Below are 27,062 nucleotides of genomic sequence, written 5' to 3'. Positions count from 1 at the left end.
TTTCTTTTAGTAAAGATGTTGCTCCAGTGTCTGACATTCTTCTCTCTGTCCTATGTCTTTTTTCTTTAGCTACTTAAAAAAAAATTCTCCCTTGTTGCTGGTTTTAAGTAATCTGATAATGATATGCCTTGGCATAGTTTTCTTATTTCTTGTGTTTGGGGTTCGTTGAGTTTCTCTCAAGGATTAATATCTGATAATTGTTTCACATATTTTCTTTTTTAATTTCAGGTGGGAAGGTAAATCTCTCATGTCATTTTGGCCAACAATGAAATTTCAATTTCATGTTCCCTATTTTCCGCATCTAAAATTTTATTTTTTATACTTACTTAGCTTTTAAATTCCATGACAAACATGTTTCATCTGTACACATAATTACTAAAATTATTTTATCCCACCTCTTTTAATAGACATTATGCACATTTATTTTTCAAAAAAAGCAATAGGAAAATATTAATAGATTTAAATACATCATGTAGGCAAAACACACTAACATTTATGTCTTCTAAACCTGTTAGATAGTGATATACAAGTAAACTTGTTACAAGTCATAATGCTTTCATAATCTGTCAGGAAAAGATCACATTAACACCCCTATATGCTTCAGTACAAATGTATTCTATAAACCACACTGGGTAAAAGTAATATTCCTGTTTTTATTTTTGGAAGTGATTATTAGTAAGTTTATGCTTATTAAATATATCCTTGAAAATTTCCATCACTTCAGAAACCCATAAAGTTAGTAACCTAAAGTTTTTATCTTTTTTTTTAAATTTTAGTACATACTTTCATCTCAGAAGTCAAAATGGGGCAGGAGAGCTATACAAAGGTACATAGTTTAAATCTTTGGGACAAGAGACAACAAGAAGGTAAACAAGTCAGTAGCCCTCCCAAGCTTCACTTAATCTAAAATTGTAGATCACGGTAGGTAGATGTATACATCTGTCTATTGCCAAAGAGGTATAAATTATTCTGACAACCTTTCTAAATAATTTTGTGGTAAGGCCAGTAATATAAAAATGTTACACACAGTACAGAAAGAATTAAAGTTAATGATAAAGACCACAAAATAAAATAAACCATACTTCTTACTTGGAAAAACAAAATAGCAATAATACTATAATATTTAGTATCTAATATGAAATCTCCACTCATTATAAGTTGTCATGTTGACTGAAATTTTACAGTACAATGTTGCATATTACTAATGAGATAATCAGCAGATAGATAGCTCTTGTCGAGTCCTATGAATCTTAAACATTTTTTATAGGTAAAGACATCTAAAAAATACCACCCAGGAATAAAGATTTGTCAGAAGTACAATATAGTAACATAAATGCAAAAGATATCATGTAATTTGTGCAATTCAAAATTCCAAAAATTGTCTTATCAAATGTACAATAAATAATAGTCATACTTGACTTCATCAAGTTAACAAATAATTACTAGCCAACCCTATGCTTTATTAATCAGTGGCTTAGAAACACCAATTGCCATTTTAAAATTACTTTCTCCATAAAAATAGAAGGTATATCAAAGTCTTTAAATCTCAACTAGCCCCAAAAATTTGAAAGGCAATTTGTCAATAAAAAATATATGTTAAAAAAAAAGATGGCTAAAAAATAAACATAACCAATATTTATGCACAATTTTCTTCTCTTAAAAAGGGCACTTAGTGGATGGCTAAAGCTTTCAAAAAAATAAAGATCCTGTTGACTTTCCTATTGGGTAGATAACATACTGTACAATTTTTAATATAAAAATATACATATTTTTAAGATGAAACAGTGGTTGGTATAAAATCCCATCACACTTTTACTTGAAAAATTTTTTTTCCCTGGAAGCCATGAAAACAATACTGATTCTATGTAGTTCCGTGTTGCCTGAAACTTCCCAAATTATAGAACATTAAGATATTCACTGAAACTTCAAAAGTGGGCTCGTAGTCTTTTGTTTTCTTCTCGTAGTCTTTCAATTTCAGCCACTAAACCTTCATTCACTGAGTATCTTTCCAGCAAAGAATGCATTTCATTCTAGAAAAAGGGGAAAATGTTTTTTAAATTATTGATATTTCACATTTATTTGGCAAGCTATGTTTAATATACTTTCAGCTATCATTTCTCTCATGTTCAATTAACTAGGTGAATGATACTTCTTGTACTTAACAACTTACTACTTTGTGAATATAAATGGAAGATCGCTGGTGAAATTAATGTATTTGGAAAATCTGTATTTGCATATTTAAGATGCTTTTTTGCTTACTTATCAGGAAGAAAGCCATGGAAAGAAGAAGCCTTAAGTACTTCAGAGGTTAAGAAGGAGGTGACCAGTTAAAATCTATTTTACTTATTTAATTTCTAAAACTACCTATTTACTTATCTTAGAAACTAAATAAAACAACTAAAATATATTACCTTTAATGAATTTTTTAAAATTCACGCAACTCTACTTTCATTTAAAATATTAAAATAAAATTTGCCATACATACCAGTTGCATATGAAACTGTTTAATCATCTCCACTTGCAAATTCACAATGTCCCTATGGCATGCTTCTCTAGGAAGAATGGAAAATACTTTTTAGAATTACAATAGTTTAACCAATTCTAGGTCATTCAAGAAACTCACTAAACTTTTTCATTTGCCAAATTACTGAACGTTAATAATTATTATAATAATAAAAATATCAATGCACTGAGCATTAATTTCCTATGTGCTAGGCACTGTTTCTTTTACTTTAAATGTAAGAACTCATTTAAAATATCTTCACAAGTAGGTGCAATTACTACCTCTATTTTACAAAATAAATAACCACAGAGTAGTTATAACTTGTTCAAAGTCACACAACCAGTAAATGATGAAGCTAGGATGTAAACCCAGGCTGTTTACCTCCAGAACTCTCCGATACTATATTCTTTTATATAGAAATTGTCATTAAGACACAAACTTATCTTACAATGAAATACAGAAAATTCACTAGGTTAGAAAGATCATTTTATTATTATCAGTTTAGCTATTGAAAAAATATACTTTCAGTAGAAAGTGGCAATTTGGGTGGTTATAGCATGGTTTACTCAATAAAAAGGAATTCATATCTACAAAAGAATATATAAAAATTATGAAGTATAATAACAAAAGAAACACTCCGTCACCCACCACACAACTTATGAACTAAACGTTATCAAATATAGAAGCTTCCTGTGTGTTCCTGTCTGATTCTGTCACTTAACTCTTGGGGAAAAGCCCAAGCAAGAAGTCATTACTCTCCTGAATTTTGTTGGACAAAGAAATGCTTTTGCTTTTTTAATACATTTGTATAACATATAATCTGTAGTCAATGTTTTCATTGTGCATGTTTTTGAGCATGTAAGCATTACAAAGAAAGGGTACCATATAGCTTATATTTAAGAAAGAATTCAATATCGTTTTGAAGATTCATGTTTTATATATCCATAAATCAGTGGTTTGTACTGGTGTATCTATTTTCCTGTTAATATTTTGATTGTTTTCAAGGTTTTACTATTACAATGTTGTTATAAACAATCATGTATTATCTCCCAACTCACATGTGCCAATGTCCATTGATGATATAACCGAGTGTAACTCAAATGTATACTCAGTTTTACAAAATCATGCAAATTGTTTTCCAAAGGTAGTGTCAATGGATGTCACCAGAATAACAGAGTTCTTCTTGCTCTATATCATCATCAAGACTTAGTATTACCAGATTTTTTATATTTTCCCATTTACTGGGTGTGACATGATATCTCATTGCATTTTTAGTTCTCTAATTATGAAGTTGAATTATCTTTCCTGTGTTCATATACCATTCCTCTTCCTTGAAATGCTTTTTCATATCTTTTTCTTATTCATTTGTAAGCATTCTTTACATAATCTGATCCTTTGTTATTTATATGAGAACTGCAGATATCTTATCCCTTCACTCTGTGATACTGTGTGATAAATAGTTCTTATTAATGTGCTCAAATACACTAACCTAATAATGCAGCCAAATTTATCAATGTATTTTTATAGGCAGTGCATTATTTTATTTTTAATGATTTCCTACCATGAAGTTATAAACTTTTATAATGTCAACTTTTAATCTACATGGAACTGATTTTTCTCAATAGTATGGAATAAGGATCTATATTTATTTTTTACAGGAAAAACAGATGTCACAACACAACTTATTGATTATTCCATATTTTGCACATAAATCTGCAATGCTACCTATCATTTCTATATATGCATAGATTTCCTTCCAGCTTATTTCATTCCTTTGGCCAATATGTCCTCCCTGTGCCATGCTATATATCTTAATTACATTTTAGTAATTAAGTGTATTCATCTGACAAATAAGTCCCCTTCAGCCTTATTCTTCTCTGAAGTGTTATTCCTAGATTTTTTTTCCTTCCATACATATTTTGGAATCACTTCATCATCTTCTTCCAAATCCCAGCTGGGATTTTAATTGGAATTGCATTCAATCTACTGACCTTATTTAGGTGAACTAGTATCTTTATAAAATCTCTCCATTTATTTAAATATTAATGCTTTTGAACAAAAAAAAATTTTAAATGTTTTTCTATAAAAATCTTCACTACCATTGGTAGATTTATTCCCAGGTAACTTATTGCTTTTCTGTTGTAACTACGAAGGTATTCTTAAAAATTTCCTCTTCTACTTTCAATTATAGTAAAAACTGTATTAAAAACAAACAAAAACACTGTATCAGGGAACCACCAAGGTGGCCAGGACTTGAAGGGCCATGATCTTGCAAAGGAAAGACTACCAGGTAAGCTCTACATTTACCTCTGTTTTTCCTTCTAGATTACGTGCTGATTCCACAGTGTGGAGAAGAAACTGAGCTGAGGCAGTGGCATGGAGGTTGAGATAGTCTCGCTGGGTGGGGGAGTATTAAGAGTTTGGGCCTACCAAGGTAGTCAATGCTGTAAGAGCCAAGGTCTTGAAGAGGGGAGGCCCGCAGAAAAGTAAGCCTGAAACTGCAATTTCCCCTTACGACATCTGTTGACTTCTAAGCAATGCTTGCACTGGGTTAGATGGCAGGAAACCAACCATAAAACAAGCAACTAAAGAGCAGAGAAAGTATCTGGAAGCCTCGTGATGCTGGCAAAACAGAGGCTGAAGTCTGGGACCCACCAAGGTGAAAAAGACAGTGAATACTCCAGAGGTTCAGCTGATGCCTAGAAGAGAAGACTACACACTAGGAATAAAGGCAAACTGGAAATAAACCAGTGCTAAGAAAACCTGAAACCTACTAACTACAGGATCAAAGGGATCTGCTTGCCAAAAGAAACTTAAATATTCTTAATAGACAACAGAAACAGACGCAGAGATTTCCACTTAGGATGTATTAGGTTGGTGCAAAAGTTTAATTTCCCAACTCTAACAACAAAAACAAACCTGATAACCTATAAAATCATATTATTTTAATTTCAACTGAGAGCTGAGAATGGAAAGAAATCTAAATGAACTAAAATCCAGAAAATGAGGAGTTCCTCCTAGGAGAAAACAGACCCATGACTAGGAGAAAAGAGACCCAGCTTCATGCCCTCGACAGAGTAAAAAGAACTACCTGAATTTTTGGTAAGATTTTTAAAAGCCAAGTTAACACTGCTTGATAGTTTAGAATTCCAAGGGGTCCCAGACACAAAGAAAGTCTGAATTTACTCACCAACTTTTTCCCACAAGCCTTTATTCAGCACTCATGTAAAAAAAGTAGGGACAGGTGTAACAGGAGGGGCGAGGGACTCCCTAAGATACAGATGCATAGAGCCTGGTGAAGCCTTACGGCGGTAGAGAAAAACTGAGAGTAATCCCTCTAAGGCTCTCCAGGCTCTTATGGAGAAGATGGCAACCACGCCATACTGCTCAGGGAGGATGGCTGAGAAAGAGGCCCTCAATAGCCTCTCTGTCCTGCCAATGATAGGTGTAGATGAACACCTAGTCTGATGAACACCAAGGCGAAGAGCAAAACAAGTGAATTTACAGAAATCCTCCGAGCCACTCTAGGTCCTCAGTGAGTCTCAGGCAGAGGCTGCCTATGGTCATAGGGCAGAAGAGCTGAGAGAGGTCCCTACCCACCACCCCTAGGTGCAGACATGCAGCACAGGGCAGCAGAACCAAGAGGCACTGGAGACCTTCACCAAACATGCTGCGGCAGCTCTGCAGGCCTGGAAGCGGGACAGACACACTTCTCCTGAGGCACAGAAAGCCAGGAACAGACCAGAAAGTGAAAAACCACCTCCGGCCACCCCAAAAGCTGACAGCGGGGCAGTAATACCCAGCCATTTCAGAGTTGCTCCAGCACTCAGATCCCTGGGTCTGCTGAAAGAAAGGCCCTGAGCCCACTGTCCTCAAATCATCTGAAGCCAGTGGAGAACTGACACCCAAATGCTTGTTGAATAAATGGATAATAAACAGACAGCACCCATTACTCCTGTGCTTAAAAACTCTGATGGCTCTCCATTACCTGTGTGTTAAGACCTTGACAACTGTTTTTTAGGCCTCGTCTCTTACCACGGTGCCTTCTCTCTGCAAACATTCCTAGAATGTACGATCATGTCTCTGCTCAAGCTGTTCCCACACGTCAGTATAAAATAAAATCTCTTCAGTGTACCTTTCTAAATCTGCCCCCGCAGAAGAACTGCCCCCTTTCTGTGATTTCAACATCACTTTGCTCACACTGTATTGTAGTCAGTTGTGTCTAGACAGTTCTACTATTGTGCCATAAATATTTATGCATTCCTGAAAAAAACGTTATTCTCTAACACTGTGTATTAAAAATAACAGAACTTAGGGAAAAAGGATTGGCAAAGCACTCAAAAACCTATGTATGCAACTTTGTAACCAGAGCACAACAAAAACAATTAAATCCTAATAAAAATACTAACATAGTTAAAAAGACATAGTAAAAATCTAATAGATAATTATTGAATAAACCCTTACTGTGAAGAAGTGATGGTCACTTAATGGAAGAGAATAGAAGGATTGGGGCTATCCAGTTACAGCTCTGTTCATGTGTACTTTATTTTGGCTGCTATTACATGAACAAACAAAATTTCCTCATCATATTGTCAACACTGTTCTATTTTACTGATCCCAAATGAATTAATTCACATTAAGAGAAACACACATAGCAGAACACACTGCACCGAGTCCAACTAAATCATAAGGCCTTTGTGGGCAGATCATTCATTTTTGTATCCTTAGTATCTGGTACATATACTAGGCTGGGTAAATGCTAAAGTTATAATTTTTCTTTAAAAAGTATTTTTGAACATTTAACAATATATTTTACAAGTATTTTTAAACATTAAAAGGAAGCATGCACCAACAAAAACTGCACATTGTCTCCAACATTCTTGCTTATAGTAATGCAAATCTGAGCTAGAACATTAACTATCGGTTAGAAAGGAAAAAAGGCACCAATGATTTTAATAATTGAAGACAGCTTCCAAAAATATCGAGATGATAAAAGAAAGCAGCACTGCAGAACACATTCTTACAATGTTCACAATTCGAAGGATGAGAAAGACAAGGACAAGTCTGAGAAAGAATTTTTTTTTAGATTAAGTATTACATTCTAATGCATTCTATTGGAAAATATTCAGAATTGCTCTTTAAAATATCTTTTTCTACTACATTATTGCACACAGCATACCTAATAGATGATCTCTATGAACATACTGCAGGTAAGAACCCAATTTAAGCTTACCAGAACTTGTCCACATTTTAATAATAAAAAAAGTTCACAATGGCAGTCTGCCTACTAGACTGCCCTGCTGAGTTATCTAATAATTGCCCTAGGTAAATGTGCATTTTCCTGGCTCATAATCAATAAACGCAGTATGAAAAGATCAACAAAACTCATCATGTTTTCTATGGCTTTACAGTTACCAAAACCCAGACAACAGTAACCAATAACATTATCTATAGTTCTGGTTTTACATCTAGAAAAAAATAAGTAAGGTCTAGATAGAAGGAGTAGTTTCTCAATTACTACCTAAAGTCATCCAACGTTTCCTGTATCATGTTCTGAATGAAACGAATTTGAATGGAAGTCAATGGTGCATTTTGCCGGTTATTTCCAATGGTATCGGCTATTTTTTCTGAGAGTGAACTGGCAACTCCAGTAGTGACAGAGGATGCTATCTTTGGATCTAAAATAAAGAATGAAGAAAATATTAATAGTCAACTTGGACTGAGAGACATCAAACATTTCTAAATAAGATTTGGCATGTGAAAACTTGAAAAACTGGCAAAGAAGAGTGTTCCTGTGACATTTAGAAAAATTCACTGTCTGGAATACAAATCTTAGAAACTTTCTATAACATTATTTCTAATAGTCATTCATCTATATATATAAACTGCCAGCTGTCTAATGTAATACCACATGACAGAGGGATTAATCTTGAAGAATCTACAAACCATTTCCTCTTATAAAAGATGAATGTGACAAGCTGCACCACAAACTAGATAAACCAAGACTATTAAAAACAAACAGAAGGAAAACAGGAGTAAAGTACTGCTACAGGAAAAGCCTTTGAGTTTAAGCTAACGCAATATCTATCCACAGAAACCTTCAAGTAAAATATAGATATTTATATAAAAGTTGATTCTAAACAAAGAGTTGCTTTGTGTAGATAACTCAGAGTTAAACCAAATATTCCTTTAAATGTGATCAAGTCTGTATGGGTCTGTAGCACAAACTCTAAGGATAAGACTTGAATATGAAAGAGAAAAAGACATTTTCAGGTAGTTAACCACCCCTTTTCAAAGGGTCCTACATAATAATTCTATCTCTACCATATTAAATAAATACACGTTACACTGAAAATCTAATTCACACCAAAAGATCAAATCAATGTACCTGAATTTAACTATTCATATCCATTTCATTGTCTTTAGTAAGACTCACACTATAAAAGTGTGCATAAACTTTAAACTCTTTGAACATTTTTAGTCTATGAGCACTCTATTTCTCCTTTACAAGTTAAACAATTGGGATGATTTTTCAATTAAACACTTTCAAACATCAGAAGGTTCATGTACGTACTTGGAGTTGAGGATCTATTGATTGGGGGTTCACATATCAACTGGGCTTCAATTTCATTCTCTGGCTTTTCAAATTTCTCAGAATTTCTTGTTTGGTTAGATGATGGAGAGGTATTTAGGTTTCCACTTTCAGCACCAGATGTGACCAACTTTGCTAACTTTATATTTAAAATAAACAATGACTTTAATATACAATTTTTTGTTTTACTTATATTACCCATATAATTTTTGCCTACTTCTCTCTTTCATCCCAGTATGTAGGTTCAGGGAATTGAAGGAAAATAGGAAGGGATATAGAATAAGAAAAAAAATATGAGAACTAGAGGCAAAATAAAGTAACATTTACTAATCAAAAACAATCTCAACAATAACATGATGAGGAAAAGCTCATTTACTAAACACCTGCTGTTGAGTACCATTTAAAATAGAGATAACTGGCAAAAAAAAACAAAAACAAAAACAAAAAAAAACAACCATTCATGTGGTAACTAGTCAATAATATTTGTAAAATAAAAGATGTTTTTGTACTTCTTACATGGTATCTTTTCAGTATCATTCTAAACAATAAATATGAAAATACAGACATATTGTACACCTAACTGGCTTGGCCTTCCTGGCAATTTTTGATCATTCTGAACCCTTACATAAGAAATTAAATTATATATTATACACTATATTTTAGCAGAAAGTAACAATGATAAATTCCATTCTTAGCACCATCAGTTTGCTCTAATGATTTAACCACCAACTTGATGTTGTACACTGCAATGAAATACACTTTAAAAGGATTCAGGGATAAAATGTTCTTGCACACTTCATCAAGCTATATCAAGTATCTCATCTTAGAAAAATAGTGCAACTTTCCATCTGCTGTAACTTTCAACATATCCAAAGCGAGATTTCAAAGTATTCTGTAGTTATTAAAAACTGTCATCAAGACTTAAGAATAAGTGCACAGCACTGTTAATAATTAGGATACATACACTGGCAGCCACCCGCTTTCTACTGATAAACATATACAGTGAGTTCGGTATCATTTTCAGGCAAATACCTGTTTGAAGGAGTCTTTAGATTCCTGTTTTCCCATATATATTTTCTTAGACTCAGCTGTCAGATCATGATTTTCACTTTCCTCTTTCCCTGGAGATCCCATAAAGACATTAAGAGGACTAGAATGCAATAGTGAAGTACTTGAAGTTACTGGATTCTTTCTTGGAGGAAACACTGAGTTCAACTGTGGTAGAAAGTCAAAGCCTAGAAAAGAAGAGGAAAAAACTGCATGTGCACATGGTGTCCTCCAACCTTGGACACTGAAGAGAAGCATTTAATATGATAGGCAGATTAACATGGGAGAAGATATAGATCTGCATTCTGAAGATTGGTTTGTTTCTCAGATACACCCCATAATTGATGTGTATTCTTGGGCAAAAGTCTTAAACTTTCTGTGACTATTTCCCGATCTGCAAATGTGAATGATGATATCCATCTCCCAGAGTGGTAAGGCTTCAAAGATATTATTTGTGAAAATACTTTGAAAACAGCAAAACACAATGTTTTAGTCAGTATTAGTTTTTGATAACTGAAAATTGTTAATTTGGTATATATCTGTGGTACGTATCTTGGAAGGCAATTTCTGAGATGGCTTCTAATGACCTCTGCCTTTGGCGTCCCCATCCTTCGGTAATCTCCTCCCTTTGACCATGGCTTGGACCTAGTAACTTGCTTCTAACGAAAGTAATATGAAAAACTGGTGAGATGTCACTTCCAAGATTAAGGTTATTAACATATTCTTAAGAAAGGGCTTCCATTTTGGATGCCTTCTCGAATTCTCTTGCTCACCGGCTCTGAGGTAAGCCAGCTGCCATGTTGTCGGCTGCCCCATATATAGAGAAACTCATGGGCATGGAACTGATATCTCCAGCCAACAGCCATAGGAATGAGCATGGAAACAGTTCCCTGCCCAGTTGAGCCTTAAGCTGAATGAAGCTCTGGTTGACATCCTGACTGAAGCAGGAAGATAGACTTGAAGGCAAAGGTACTCAGCCAAGTTATGCTCTGTTCTTAAAACACAGGAATTATGAGATAATACATGTTTGTTTTTTTAAGCCTCAAAGTGTTAGAGTGATTTGTTACACAGCATAGATAATACAATATCACTTTTCATTTTCACGAAAATACATCTAAGTAGTTCTTACCATCTCCTTTGCCTATGGACTCATCACCTCCCTTGTTAACTACAGCATCTATAACAAAATTAGAAAATCAAAATTTAAAACTAGTGAAAGAGAAACCATATCAATTTAGGCTTCCTATTCATTCCCCAAAGAGTTCAAAGACTAACAATCTTAAAAAGCTAAATATGAGTGAGGTTAAAGGTAGGAGAGTACTGATTTAAATTTCTCTTTTACATTCTTTTAGCTTCATTCATACTTTAGCAGCAAATATGAACAGATAATTCTATAGTACAGTCATTTAATGAGGCAGCAAGGTATAGTGTAACAAGCCCTGGGGTAGGTTATGGAGAGCTATAATCCAGTTCTGCCTATACCACTTAATAGCTTTGTGACCTCGGACAAGTCTCAAATGCAATTAAGTTTCAGTTTCTGCATCTATAAAATGGGGATAACATCCTGGTAAGCTCAGAAAATTGCTTTGAGGATCAACTGAAATAATACAAAAATATTTTGCAAAGCAGAACAATGTTATAAGAAACAAAGTTTTATTAGTGTTTATTTCAATGGTAGAATATGTATAAGACTATTTTAATCCTGTAATATTCATTTGCCAGTCCATAACAAAAATTGTAAAATTCAACTTTAACAGGTTAATAAAAAATGAGCAAAAGTCATTAACAAATTCACCAGAAATTCAAATGGCCAATAAACACACAATTATATCAGGAGAAATATCATCTATGTGCATGTGTGTATATGTACCCAGTAATTGCACAGCATGTACATGCACACTTTTAGAAGTTATTAGCTTCCTTATCAATACTATGGAACCATAATGAATCTGGAGGGCATATGACTCAAATGCTAATAACATTTTTAAACATAGCAAAAGTAATTAAAGAAAAAAGTAATTTATTCATTTGTCTTAAAAACTATTAAAGAGAACTTAATTTATAACTCAAACACTTCCCAAAAGCCCCTTTGTACATTCTTCAATGCAAAAGTTGTTCCAGAGGAGTCCCACTGGCCAAAACTCCGAACTCAGCACTAACCCCAGAAACCTTTCTCAACTCCAGCACTAGTCACTTTTCTCTCCATTCACATCCGTCCTCTCTTTACCCTTTACTATGTAGTTTCATTTCTCTTCACTCTTTATGTAGTTTGACTTCTCTTCATCATGAAAGAAAAGAATCCTTCCTCTTTCAGTTTGACTTAGTAATTTAAATAGAAATTTGCAGGCCAGGGTAAGGCAGAAGATCCTCAATAATTTTGTACCATCATGTATGTATTTATTCCTTCTGACTATAAAATTGTAGAAAATTTGGAAAAGAAACAATTTTAAAGTAAAAAATGAAATTGTGTAAGATAATGAGTGGATGAAACAACTTCGAGATCCTGCTGTTGACACGGTACACTTATAATAAATACACCAATCTATGTGGGCTTCTCAGTATTTTCTGAGATAAATTTGTAGAAATGGAATTACAAGGTCAAAAAGTATGAATATATTAACTCTGTCATCCATGTTATTGATAATATTGCTATTAGCAATGAGATAATTCCATTCCACTAAGAAAAACATTATGGATGTTAGTACCAAAAAGACACACCTAAATAATGTACTTAGTTCAGACACTATGAAGAATAACATATATCATCCTTCTATTTATCCAGCTGGCAAAATTTGCTTTTTATTATGGCAACTTTTTTTATGGGATGGGGGGAGGTATATACCTATACACACACAATTTTTTAAATTAGGAAGACTTTTTTGCATATCAAAACATCCAAAATTTTAGGAACATTAATTTAGAAGTAGATACAAGGGACAGATTGCCTATGAAGGTAAAAACTTCCTTCAAGGAACTTTGTGAATATTAAAATGCTAACTTGAGAGCTATCTGCATAACTCCCATGTGAAAATTACCAGCATATATTTTAGAATGATAACATTTAAAATATCAGGACAAAAAGATACCACCCCAGGGATGGAGAAAATGAGCAAACTGATCCACGAATAGAGTTGGACTGAAGCTATTATTCACATCTTTTAGCCAGAATAAAAATACTGACTACCTGCAAGAGAACAGGATCCTCTGAACAGACTTACCATCTCTAATAGGTGAGAACATGTCACCTAAACTACTTTTCCCAGTATCATCAAGGCTGGAGAAATCCTGATTTTTTCCACTGTCTGTTTCCTTAGATAAAGCGTCTGTGTTTATGCTTCGAGGCAAACCTTATAGGAATTAGATATAAAAATCAATGTTATTACATCTAAATAAATTTTATCATCAGGAGCTAGGTTGTAAAAATCAATGCATCACTCATATTGTTGGTAATATTACAACTATGAGCATAAGGAGAATAAAACAGAATATGACAAGAGCTAAAGTTAACCAGGATTTTCATGGAACAATAAAACAGAATATGACAAGAGCTAAAGTTAACCAGGATTTTCATGGAACAAAAGGTTCCTCAATAGAAAACAGCTTATTTGTTCATACAGCAATACCTTATTTTAGCCATTTTGTTGGAATTTTTCTAAAATAATTTATATCCTTTGCTGCTTTCTTAAAGTACACTGAACACAACTTACTTTTGCTATTAACTGACTCTTATGATCATCTACAAATGTGATTTTTTTCTTTTCAGTCTCTAAGGCATATAGAGCGATGTCTAACATACCGCGGGATTCAATTAATGTTACTTTTCTTCCCTGACTTGCAATGAAGGGGTTTTCCGCCTTCTCTTTCACTAACAGTGGGAGTTTAACATTGCCCTCAGCATTACAGATCTCAAATGACTTCACTAACCTCCGTAGTTTCAAAGAGGAAGCAAACCAGAACACCAAACTCATAAAGAATAGTATGGTAGACAACAATAAAGAAGACGGCAGCAGTGTATTTTTTCTGGCAGTATATAAACGCATGGCTTTAGGGTAGAGACCTTTTAAGAGGAGCTCAGCAGGCTCAGTAGCTTCTGTTTCATTACTGGAGTAAGGACAAAGTTTTAGAGCTTCAAAAATTTTGATTAAAGTCTGCCATCGGGATTGGTAGCACGTTATTGCATTACATTTTAAAAAATGCTTTATTTGGCATCTCAGGCCCAAATGAAAAACTGAAAAGTCTGAGATGAAAACAAAAAACAGACTGCATATTCAAAAATGCCCAAGACTGGCTAACAAACTTTTCTAGTAACAACTGCTATAAAGTTAAAATATTACCAAATCATTTGTACTATTGTTGAAGAGTGTCTATAGCAATAGTTCAGTTGTTATAAGGAAGAAATTTCCTCTCCTTTTTTCTAGGTCCTTAACATGTTTGAATGCCTAACTCCAGCCTCTGAAACTTTAGGAAACAGAAGTTTGGTATCATTTGAAAACAGTGCTAAAGTTTTATTCTTTTCTTTTTAAATGATGATTTTCTTCTAAAACTGAGTACCAACAGCAAGTTTAGAGAAGTTCTTTGGAATAACTAAATCTGGACAACTTCAATAGAAGCAACAGAAATTTTTTCTAAACTTTAATTTTAATCAAAGCTTAAAATAGTAATAGTGATGATCATGATGACCACAATGGTAGTATCAACACCATAATGTACTGAGCGCCTACCATGTGCCAAGTACTTCCAATACATTTTCTCTGATTTTCATAATAACCCTAAAAGTTAAATATCATCTTAAATGTGTGCAGGAAAAAAATGAGACTCAGAAAGGTTAAGAAAATTGCCTAAAGGCATCCTGGCTGGAAGTGACGGATCAGAGACTGAGTCTACTATTCTCAATGTTTCAGAGGCAAAGAAAAATGTGTGTGTGTGAGTGAGAGAGAGAATGAGAGAAAGAGAAAGAGAGAGGAAGAGAAAAAGAATGATGAAGCAAATGTGGCAAAATTTATAAAGTGCATCTGCCAAAGGGTAATGCTCATGAGTTGTCTGTACTATTCTTAAAACTTTTCTGTAAGATGACAATCATTTCAAAATACAATCAATACACAAGCATTGTTAACTTTGTAGGGGCAGAGCACTCACTCGCTTTGCCAGAAATTTTGCGAATCTACCAAGAGTTATCATTAATCCATGATCCTGAAAGATCCAAGTCTTTGATTTCCAAATTAATGCTGTCTTTGTTAAACAAGAGCCTTCTTATTATAAAACTAAATGAATAATGGAGAGACTTCAGAGAGTTTATAGTGAATGACGGAATCTTTATTTTAATTTTTGAAAATTATGAAAAAAGTTAATTTTGTAAGATAATGGCAATTTTCATAATTAGTTAATTCAACATGTTGGCAGACATTACTCAAAGTTATATTTCAAAAATAATTTCTTCCTTAACTAGATATGAATTATCTTTGTCTCCAGGAGTTCCTAAATAAGAATCTAATTATTTTTCTAATATATAATGGCTCTTATATAAGGATGATATAGATATTCACAGGAAATTTATAGTGAACATACTTACTTTAAAATACTACTCTACACTATCAAGATCAACAAAATAAAGTTTTGCTTCTACTTGGAAATAGCAAAATCGTGCTACAAAAACACCAATAAATATCTTTGCCCAAGTATTTATCCTGAAAAATTTAAAAGACATCAATATATGCATTTCTACTGAGCACAGTATTTTGGAAACATACTAGTATACCATGTAGACTTTTTAAAGTATTTGCTGCACATTGACAGTATAGCATAACTTCTTAAAATAAAAATGAAAAGGTTTTCAGGAATTTACAGAATATTTTCTTTATTGTGAGCAAGAAATATTTTCTACAATAAGTATGGGAAAGCTTATCATATAACACGTCAATAAAGTCTAAATGAATCCTGTTTCAGAACTGTTTCATCAATTATATCAGAGAAGAAATCATTAAAAATTGCAACATTCTCATTTATTTTTATTTAACAAATTACGAATATACTGCTTAATATGTGCCCGGCACTATTGAGTACTTTAAAATACTCGTTTCATCACTTGACTTACTTTTCATTCTAAAATGTGAAATAAAAAGAGCCATTAATAGCTTTTTTTTTTTTTTTTAATGAAGAGATCGAATCATAAGACAGTGTCAAAGTTTCATATTCTCTACTGGTTAATCTGAAGACACAATGAAAAGCCATTCAGTATGTAGTAGGATTAAGGATGAATAATTTCTGAGTTAGCCTTCTTCCATTTTTAAGATAATATTTCTCACAAGAGAAGTTTAGCTAAATAGGGGCCTTTTAACATTTTTGAAATTAATAGCTAAAGTTACTATTTCACTTCTTCAATGATTTTCACTTCTACTAATTTTACCTAAATACTGAAAGAAATTTGAATTCTAGGTTCTTGAAGAATGTGCAAATTATATGTAAGCCAAAAAACAAAAAACAAAAACAAAAAAACCCTCCAACAATATATAAGCAATATTTACCTGCTTTTTCTTGAACAGCAACTGTTCCTTTCCCCACAGCTGACGTCATAGGCTGTGGTAGAACTGTGGCAATGGACGTGGCGGGTGCTTCTCTGACAATTCCGGAATTCTGAACTCCTCCACTAGCAGCGTTCACATTAACACTTCGTTTGTTCACTGTTGTGGGCTTATTTGAACAGCCTTTATTTAAACTTGACTGAAATGTAATGGAATATTTAAAAGCTCAGGTTACTAATGTTTCATACTACACATTAATATTTTATAAATTCCCTGTTAGATTAAAAAATGAATTTTTTTCCTTGCAAATCTTAAGCTTGCTGGCAGATCTGAGTTTCCCTCTAAATCAAAATGTCATTTAAAATACTTTTAAAGAGAGAAATATATAAGAATAAAAAAAAGAAAAAAAAAGTTTTAAACTAAATATCAAATGGCTTTGTACTAAATTATATAATATTACATGTAAAATCATTATGTAATTATGAAACAAAACTATACTGTGTTTGACAATATATAATTTCCATATTCTGAGTTAGATTTATTTAATAAAATCAAAAATGCTGAAATGAAAATGTCTCACCTTAGTAAGAACAGTGGAGTACTGAAATGCTATACATTGCACAGATGTCTTGTGAGCACTGATGGTCTTAACTGGTGATTTCAACATTCTTAAATCATATTGATATATTTTCCCCCGGGAAGATCCAATAGCCAAAGTGGCTCCATCAGGCATGAAATCTACTGCAGTTAGAGGAGTGTCAGCCACTAAAGTTTTCACCAGCCTATGGGAAGGAGAACAAAGTATGTGTAGTATGTTATTGTGTACGGGTATATTAGCTTATATAAGTAACTATACCAAAACCAGAGTTAACACTTCAAACTGATCAAAGAGCACACATTTCCCAAATATTTGTTTAAAGCATAATTTCAGAATTTGACTTAGAGACATTTCTAATAAAATGGCATGTAGAGAACTGCCAAACATTCCATCTTACTTTTCTATTCACTTCCAATAAGTACATTCCGCATCTTACAGAAGCAGCACCTACTTCTTTAATTATTATTCTGAGAGTGAATGTAGCAGAACTGTCTATTACGCCACAAACAGGGGCTCTGCCCTCAGGGTTGAGGAGGACCTAAGTATCCATACTTTCCATTATTGACCTGCTTAGGCCTCATGAGGACTATGACCTTTCACAGGGGTGCAGCTGTTACTTTGTTCTTAGTTGTGCAGTTTTGACCAAAAAGCTAAGAGGAACACAGTTCACATGCTTGATCCTTAGGAAACTAATAAAGAAATATGGATGGTGATCTGCTGAAGCTGAGCTCTTTACTGGTGTGTCTAGTATAAGAGAATAATGGCTTACTGGGCTCTCAGCAAATTGTTCCATAAAAGAAGACAGCAAATAAGTCCTAACAGTAAAAATTCTAGCATCATAATAAAGGCTGACAGTGGGACCTTCCCTTGTAGTATCATTCATACTCCACATGATCTACAGACAGTGTTAAGCATCTTGAATACAACTGTATCACTCTTGCATTCTTTTTTGTTTCTTTTAGCCAACTAAGCATACCTAAATTTAACAAGAGGGTACAGTGGGCCCAAATGCTTAGAAGATTATGTACACCAGTACACAATCGGTATTTCTTAACTGGGAGCAACCAGGGGACATCTGGCAATGTCTGGACACCATTTAGGCTATTGGTATTTAGTAAGCAGAGGCCAGGGATGCTGATGAATATCCTACAACACCCAGGACAACCCCTCACAACAAAGAATTACCCAGCCAAAAATGTCAATGGTTTCTAAACCTTCCTCTAGATAATTAATCAGTTTTAAAGCAAATTAATCATTTGGGTTAAAAACATATGCATTTTATCATATTTTGAAAAAGATGCTACAATTAAAATGTGAAATCATTAAGATGTCATCTCTCTATGTTCATGTTTCAGAAGTACTCTAAATACTACCTGCAATCCATCTATTTTTTTCTGCTTGAAAAGAAAATTCTTTCTTACTAGATTCATCAACAGTACAAACTTTAGGACCCCTGGACATTAGTCAGAGGTCTATACAAATCACAAATATGCCTGTTAATGGAATAATAGCTATTTGTTACTAAATTTAAAAACAAGCATGTCACACTTACTTCTTACTTGAAGTGTCATAGAGGATGATTCTTTTATCCAAGCCTATGGTTACAAAGAGCAATTCATTGACAGGAGAAAAACAGATGCCTGAAGCTGGAGCTTTGTGTACACTGTCAAAGTTATGGTATGGATTCTGACTATTTACATCCCAGAGAGTTACTATTCCATTATCCGAAACACTGCCCAGTAGTGATTTCTTAAACAAGGAGTACTTCAACTGCCGAACAGACTACAAAAATGAAAGAATAAATTTTATGTAATTATAAGCATTCACAAGGATGTTTTATATAAGCCATATAAATTATGGCCAACCACACTATTCACATGGGGTTTAGGATTTCTCTGATGTGTAAGAGTGACAGGTTTCAGCCAGGCATGGTGGCTCACGCCTGTAATTCCAGCACTTCAGGAGGCTGAAGCAGGTGGATCATCAGAGGTCAGGAGTTCAAGACCAGCCTGGCCAACCTAGTGAAACCCTATCTTTACTAAAAATACAAAAATTAGCTGGGCATAGTGGCAGGCACCCGTAATCCCAGCTACTCAGGAGGCTGAGGCAGAGGAGGCGGAGGTTGTAGTGAGCCAAGATCATGCCATTGTACTCCAGTCTGGGCGACAGAGTGAGACGCTGTCTTAACAAAACAAAACAAACAAAAACAAACAAACAAACAAACAACTCTGTCTTAAAAAAAAAAGAAAAAAAGAGTAACAAACTTCAATCATGACAACCACAGTGTCATTCAGTGGACCATAAGATGACATACCAATAACTGAAACATACCAATCAATAGTCTATTAATATTCACCATTTTATTATCTTGGAGTATAGCTACCTCAATCTTCCCCTTTCAGAGGAAAAATATAATACATTGAGATTATCTACATGAATTCATCAGGGTTAGAACATTCACCATATATAAAAGGCCTAGTCACAGTCAAATCATGAACAAGTAAAAGGGAATACTGGGAGAAAAAAAAAGCAATAATATTTTGTATTTGTTTTTTATATCTTAGATATTTTGATGCATTCGTTTGAATCTGAGCATCTGATGCACTGACAATTCAACACTTGAAGCATAATTTTAAAAAAAAATTAAACCACAAAGGAAAAACTGGCAACACTCTAGACTGGGGATGGACTATATCCACTGTTTCCAAACCATCAGCTTGAGGGCAATGCTGGCCTTTCTCTAAACACAAATCCCTGCGGGTAGTGGAGATATTCTCTCTTCTTAGTTTCTATGGACCAGAATAAACAAAGATTTAGTTTGAATAAACTGATCTTAGATTAAAACTAACTGAATTTTATCTACTTTTCTTTTTTATTAAAATGTTACTCTCAAACTTGTATTGATGTTGTCATTTACTAGGCTGAGAATTAAGTACTTTACATTTAAGCTATTTTTTTCCCTACAAATTTATATTCTACTTAACTCTAAAATGTCTAAAATAATATATATTAGATCTCAATAACAAAAAAAAATTGTCTAGGAAATGCAGACTTTTTTTTTCTAAGAAAAAAAAAAGGAGTATTAGTCACCTGGTACCTAAGTTAAGACAATTAATATGCTAACCCATTAAATATGGCTCATTTTCAATGGCTAAAGTACAAAGAGAAAATGTTGGTTTACATAGTTTTTATTTTTGTTGGGAAAAAGTATATCCAACTTGAATAGTCAAATCTTTTCTCTGGTCTATATTCAAGAAAAATAAACTACATGAATGTTAACTATATAAAAGACACAGAGATCCTTAGTACATTATGTTAATGATTACAGAGTCATACACAACATATCAAAATATAAGGCAAAACATGATTTCTAAAAAGATTTCTACAGCACTTTAGGAGTTCATATAGTTATGGTCCTTCACATGATCTAAATTTAGACTAAATATACAAGTAGAATTTTTAAAAACACCATAAAAATCATAGACCTGGTAGATTCTCAAAGTTCATAAAGTTTAACCTTTTAGCAACAGCAGGAATTTTCCTAAAACATCCTTAAAACATGGTCATCCAGAATCTGCTTGCAGGTAGCAAGGAACAAGAAGTTTACCACTGTCTATAATACAACTTGATAACCAGTTAAAAACATATTCTTGATCAAGACAAAAAAAAAGAAAAGGCTAAAGATAATGATAAATGTTCCTTTCAGATAAACCTAAGTTCAGTGAACGCTCAGCAAACCTCTGTATGATTTAAGTGAATTACTTAAACTCTCCAAAACTCAGTTGTCATTTACATAGCAGAAAACACTCTTGTTTTCCTGTCATAATTATTTTAAGGATTAAATAGCATTTCTGTAAAGAATCAGGTACACAGCAGCTGTCACCACCATTTTCAGAAGTTCATAACTTACTTGCTCATCACTGCTTATGTACCCACCATTCAAACATCTTTTACATATATTTTTAAAAACCCTTAAGTAACCACACTGAATTCTTTAAATGCCTCCAATTATTTCTGTGATAATACTAACAGAATTTCATTTCTTAACTTTCTACATCTATTAAATCTTCTCTTTAGAATATCATTAAGATATTAGCTAAGAATCCTGGATAAACAAAACACTGATTTACTAAATTATATATATATATATAATTTATATATATATTTAATTGTGTGTGTGTGTGTGCATGCATATATATATATATATATTTTTTTTTTTTTTTTAAGCGACAGGATTTCGCCATTTTGCCTAGGCTGGTCTCAAACTCCCAGATTCAAGCACCCCACCTGCCTCAGCTTCCCATAGTGCTGGGATTACAGGTGTGAGCCACCACGCCTGGCCTCCAAATTATATTTAAAATAAATATTAACTTATTTTAGTATCAGCAGCACTTAAGTCATTAAGTCCCTATCTTGTTCCAGACTAAACTATTTATAAGAAAAGAATTAAATCAAGAAGCTTATGGGGGGAAAAAAAATCCCAGCACCATAAGCAACAATGCTATTTTTTCTTGTAACAGATTATTGGGTAAGAATGTTGTGTGTTTATGGAGGAGGGAGACTGTTTCTAAATATAAAAAGCACACCACTCACTACAGGCGAGGGGAAGGTTTCAAAAACTTATTCTTAAAGGGCCAGACAGTAAATATTTTATGCTATTGTACTGAAAAGTAGTTACAGATAATATACAGATGAAAAGCATAGCTGTGTTCCAGTAAACTTTACAAAAATAAGTAGGCTACACCATTGGTTATAGTTTGTCAGTCTCTACTAAGATAATTATTTAATAGAAAAAAGGTTTTTTTTGATCACAAAGAAGAAAAATCATCCATAATCCCACCCAAAATCATCCATAAACCCAGAGAAAAGCTGGTTGACATTTTGAGGGGATGTCCTTTAAGTATTTTTCCATGTGTATGTATGTTTCTGTGTATTCAGTATAGTATCAACAGAAAACCTGGAATCACGCTTTATAATAAACAGTCATGTTAATGTTTTCTACGTGATTTTAATAGCTGTTTTAAGATATGAATGCACGAGTACACCAATTTATCTAAATAATCATGTCAGACATTTGGGTTACTTCTGATTTGCAAGTACTCTAATTACTACCCTTTTTTAAAATTATTAATTTATGAAAAAAATTGTAATTCATTGTTGTTCATGCCTTAAAGGTTCTCAGTTGAAAATGTGAAATGACTATTTGTCTTTCTTCTTTTGCAAATTGCTCATTATTCTACTTTGCCTATTTTCTATCGGGCTATGAAGATTTTTAAAATACTAATTTGCAACTTGCTCTTAATATAGTAAGAACATTAATGCTCTCATAGATTGTAAATACCTTCCCCATTTCATTTAAATTTTAGGAATTTTTGTCTTGCTTTTTGTCAGAAGTTTTAAATTTTTATATATTTAAATTTATCAAACTTGTTGCCAGTGACTTATGACTATACTTCTTTATATTTATGCTTATAAAAGCCTTCCCTTTGCACAGATAAGAATACACATTCACATCATTTTCTTACTAGGCACTATAAAGCAGTGAGAAATTAATATAAACATCTTAATATACCTATGTACATACACACATATATACGGTCACAAATATACATAGTGTTCCTTTGACTCCATACTAGCTTCTTGATTCCCAGGGCCTTATTTCAAGCACAAATCATCTGTCACCTAAGCCACTGCATAGTTATCCTATTTCCATTCTCAGTGGCTTACTATCCATCCTCCACTCTGTTGCAATAACTAACATCTTCAAACCCGAAAATCTCAACATATTTGTCTTTTGCTTAAAATCCTTTCAATGGGAGGTCTCTGAGAAGTTACTGGTTATGGTGGTGGCAGAGTTTCCAAATGGCTGTCAATACTGTGAGTGCATGCGCGAGTGTGTGTGTGCGTGTACGTATGTGTGTGCGTATGTGTATGTGTATGCAGAAAAGCAGGCCTGAGACTGCCTATCTTTAAAAAGTCCTGCACTCAGGGTTGGTCCTTGGCTAGCATCTGCGAACTTGGGTTTTGGAAGGGGTCCCACTGCCTTAACTGATAAGAATGGCCCACTCGTTCTGCCTAAACTTATTTGTGACAGATACGGTTTAAGGCTGAACCACAGCTGAATCCCTAATTTCCTTCTGGGACTTTGGAATTTTGGTATGTGCTAGGCAATGGGCTCCTAGATATAACCAGCACCCCAGTAAAAACCCTGGGCACTGAGGCTCTAACAAGCTTCCCTGGTAGACAACATTTCATATATGTTGTCACAATTTGATCCTGGAGGGGTTAAGCACATCCACTCTAGGAGAAGACTCTTGAAAGCTCACATATGGTTTCCTGTGGCCTTCACCCCATGCACTTTTCTCTTTGCTGGTTTTGCTACTTTGTATTCTTTCACTATAAAACAAATCATAGCCATGAGTATGACTATACACAGAATCCTGTGAATCCTAGAGAATGACCAAATTTGGTCTTAGAAATCCCCAACACAGCGTGAGTGTGAGCGTGTGTGTGTGTGTGTGTGTGTGTGTTTTACAACAGATAATAAACTAGATGACCAAAAACTAAAATCCCACGGACAACATTCACAACAAATTAGATGATCAGGTATCCCCATGAACCCCCAAATACATGCTGAGAGGTCAAACAATTAACAGCCATAAGTCTTTCATGGTATTGGTGTCTCTGCAGAAGGAAGTAGAAGGAAATAACAAGGAGTCTGAGATCTGAGAACAGAAGCAGCCCATAATAGTCAAAAGGTATTCACAAAAAAGCATGTTGGCCAATTTTACAACCTCAGCCGAAACCCAGAACATCCACTTCATTAACGGGTCTGTGCTACAGGTTTGCAGGAAGGTCAGAAGGACAAGAGCAGTCCAGCCAGAGAATTCCAAAACTGACCAGCCAAAGTGTGTGTCCTTCCCAGGTCACAGCCCCACACTGAGGAGATCTGCTAGAAGTGGAAGCAAACCTGAACAGGATGGAGGCAACAGAGCTGAAGGAAACAAAGGTTCAGATAGGTGGAAAAGCAGAGCAGAGCCAGGGAACCCCAGAAAGCAAGCAGCCATTAAAAAATATACATATACTTTTACAAATATATATATACACACACATATATACATAAACATATATACATATACATATATATTTTACATATATTTATTTACATATATATATACATATATATATAAAAAAAAAAAGAAAACAATGGGGAGCTCTGTGAAGTTAGAAAAGCCACTTGACCCCCTTCTGTCTAGAAGTTCAGGGAAACTAAAACTAATTTCACAGACATATCCCACACAAACTTATGAAAACAAAGAGAACAAGGAGAAAAAACGTTCTCAACAGATGACCAGAAAGAAAAAAAAAATACAAGACATTAAGAAAAAAACATAAATTTAAAACTCAGAAACGAGATGTCAGAACTTGGGAAAGAATTAGAAATTTTTAAAATCTCTTCAAAAATGAAGGCTAATTTAGAAGGAATTCAAAAATGAATAAACAACAGACAATACCTTAAAGACAGGTTAAAAAGGAAGAAATTTTTAAAAATCAGAAATAAGAAAAAAGTTTAAAAACACTTGAGAAAAAATGATAAACCACTGAAGATAAGAAAAGAAAATGCAACAACAAAAAATCCAAAGAGAGAAAAAGCATACTAAAAAATTATAATTTAAAAAAAATTTCCAAAAATAAAAGATTTGAAACTACATATTAAGAAACATACTATGAGCCAGGCATAGTGGCTCACGCCTGTAATCCCAACACTTTGGGAGGCCGAGGCAGGCAGATCACGAGGTCAGGAGATCGAGACCATCCTGGCCAACACGGTGAAACCCTGTCTCTACTAAAATAAATACAAAAAATTAGCCGGGAGTGGTGGCGGGCGCCTGTAGTCCCAGCTACTCGGGAGGCTGAGGCAGGAGAATGGCGTGAACCCAGGAGGCAGAGCTTGCAGTGAGCCGAGATCGCGCCAGTATACTCCAGCCTGGGCGAAAGAATGAGACCCTGTCTCAAAAAAAAAAAAAAAAAAAGAAACGAAACACAAGCTATGTACCTAACAGTAGCAATATATAATGACCAACATCAAGATATATTCTAGAAAAATTACTTGGCTTTAAAGAAAAAAAATTCCTTCAAATAACCTAGGAATAAAAAACTAGTGATTTAGTGACGTAAAAGGGTTTCAAAAGCTATGAAATCACATCACACATTTGAGACCAAAGATAATAGAGTAACACTTAAGCTTCTTAAAGAAAATATAAGCCTGCTACTAAATTACATTGAAAGAGAACTTGTACTCTCAAAGAAAAAAGTCAAAAAGCAGAAGATACATACTTATGAAAACAATATTGACATGCTCATTTTTATTATAAAAATTTGGAAAATAAAACAATAGAGGACTGTTTAGGTAAATGATGGCACTGAATAATGAAATACATGCAGTCATTAAAAATTATGGTTATGAAGACTAATAATATGAGGATACCCAGGGGAGATCACTAATGAGAACAGGCAGAAAACATGACTGGACAAACAGAATGAGTATAACTATATGGATGGAAGACAGAGATATACATAGAAACACTGTAAGAAAATATCTTTCAAGTAGCTTTCCATTAAAGAAAATTTAGAAGAGAAAAATAGAAGGAAAAAAGGCTTTAAGAAGAAAAATACAGATCATCCATTTATTTTATGCCTAAATGTCAATTATAAAACTGCTCAAGAACATATTATATAGGCTTGTCAAGTGTATACAAATACTATAGAAATATACAGAGAATCAAAGAAATGTTATCATAAAACCATTTTATACCAATGCTCCTATATAACATAAAAGAGACCACTTCTAGATAAAAAGTCTTTGTAGTCCAAGTTTTTGAGTGCTGCAATTCTGGTATAAACAAAACCAGTCAATGAAATAAACCAATTTAGAATAGACTCATTCTTGAGAAAACTGTTGTTTCTAAAAATGTAATTAATATTTACATTTACCAGATCCCCATACTCAAGCAGACTCTTAATGCTTACAAAATCTATACATAAAACATTTCATTTAGGAAAAGCAAATGGATTTAACATATACTGAATAACATATACTGAAATGTCACAGAAAACCTACATTTAAAGATCGTTTTTTAATCTAAGGAATCAATACAATAGATTGACATTTGTAATTGCTTTGCAAAAGGCTGCAGCTTGAGAAAGGTAACACAGGTTAACCTATTTGTGAGCCTAAGATGCTGAACTTGCCAAAGAGTGACATGCAATTATAACCTAAGCAGTCTGTCAGCCCAGCAGTTCTGCAGAAGCAGCGAGGCTCTTTTCCCCTGCAGAAAGACACTGTGATCCACAGAAAGCGAGTAACTTTAATTCAGCTCAGACATTTCAAAGCTGGATTCTAAATATACTCAGGAAATCTTATTTCCAATATAAAATTCAGTATGATGCAGATTCTGTGAGATTCTACATTCCTGTCACTTTCACTAAGACACTAATTTAATTAATTTTTAAAGATTTCAAATTCATGATTGTTGATAGAGAAAAAAACAGAAAAATTTTTAATTTAATCATTGATGTGCCCCATTTACCATTTTTCTCAGTAAGTAAAACTTAACACCGAAATTGGGCTTAAGTAACAGACTGAATTCAATTATGTCAACTTTTTGACAGATTTGAAATTGTTATGAACATTTAAAGTTGAATGAACATGACATATACACACACACACACACACACACACACATTTTTTTTTTTTTTTTTTTGAGATAGGGTCTCACTCTGTCACCCAGGCTGGAGTGCAGT

At 33.7% G+C, this 27,062-nt stretch overlaps 1 protein-coding gene across 4 annotated transcripts in view; it reads right to left on the bottom strand.

Annotated features, from left to right (window-relative positions):
- Positions 1 to 297: 297 nt before the first annotated feature.
- Positions 298 to 27,062, bottom strand: part of NEDD1 (NEDD1 gamma-tubulin ring complex targeting factor) — a 46,062-nt gene continuing 19,297 nt past the window's right edge. For all 4 annotated transcript variants that reach the window (XM_050749312.1, XM_050749310.1, XM_050749313.1 and 1 more), the window contains exons 6-15: positions 18,811 to 19,040; positions 17,241 to 17,442; positions 16,664 to 16,859; positions 13,361 to 13,489; positions 11,272 to 11,319; positions 10,128 to 10,330; positions 9,078 to 9,234; positions 8,025 to 8,181; positions 2,486 to 2,552; positions 298 to 2,030 (exon numbers count right to left, since the gene is read on the bottom strand). In XM_050749312.1, the coding sequence (XP_050605269.1) occupies positions 1,926 to 2,030; positions 2,486 to 2,552; positions 8,025 to 8,181; positions 9,078 to 9,234; positions 10,128 to 10,330; positions 11,272 to 11,319; positions 13,361 to 13,489; positions 16,664 to 16,859; positions 17,241 to 17,442; positions 18,811 to 19,040 (1,494 nt within the window). In that variant the 3' untranslated portion in view covers positions 298 to 1,925. The remainder of the gene's footprint in view (positions 2,031 to 2,485; positions 2,553 to 8,024; positions 8,182 to 9,077; positions 9,235 to 10,127; positions 10,331 to 11,271; positions 11,320 to 13,360; positions 13,490 to 16,663; positions 16,860 to 17,240; positions 17,443 to 18,810; positions 19,041 to 27,062) is intronic.

Source organism: Macaca thibetana, chromosome 11, assembly GCF_024542745.1.
Source record: "Macaca thibetana thibetana isolate TM-01 chromosome 11, ASM2454274v1, whole genome shotgun sequence".
In the NCBI taxonomy this organism is placed as follows: Eukaryota; Metazoa; Chordata; class Mammalia; order Primates; family Cercopithecidae; genus Macaca; species Macaca thibetana.
Note: the sequence above shows the minus strand (reverse complement) of the source record. Positions and strands in the feature narration are given on the sequence as shown.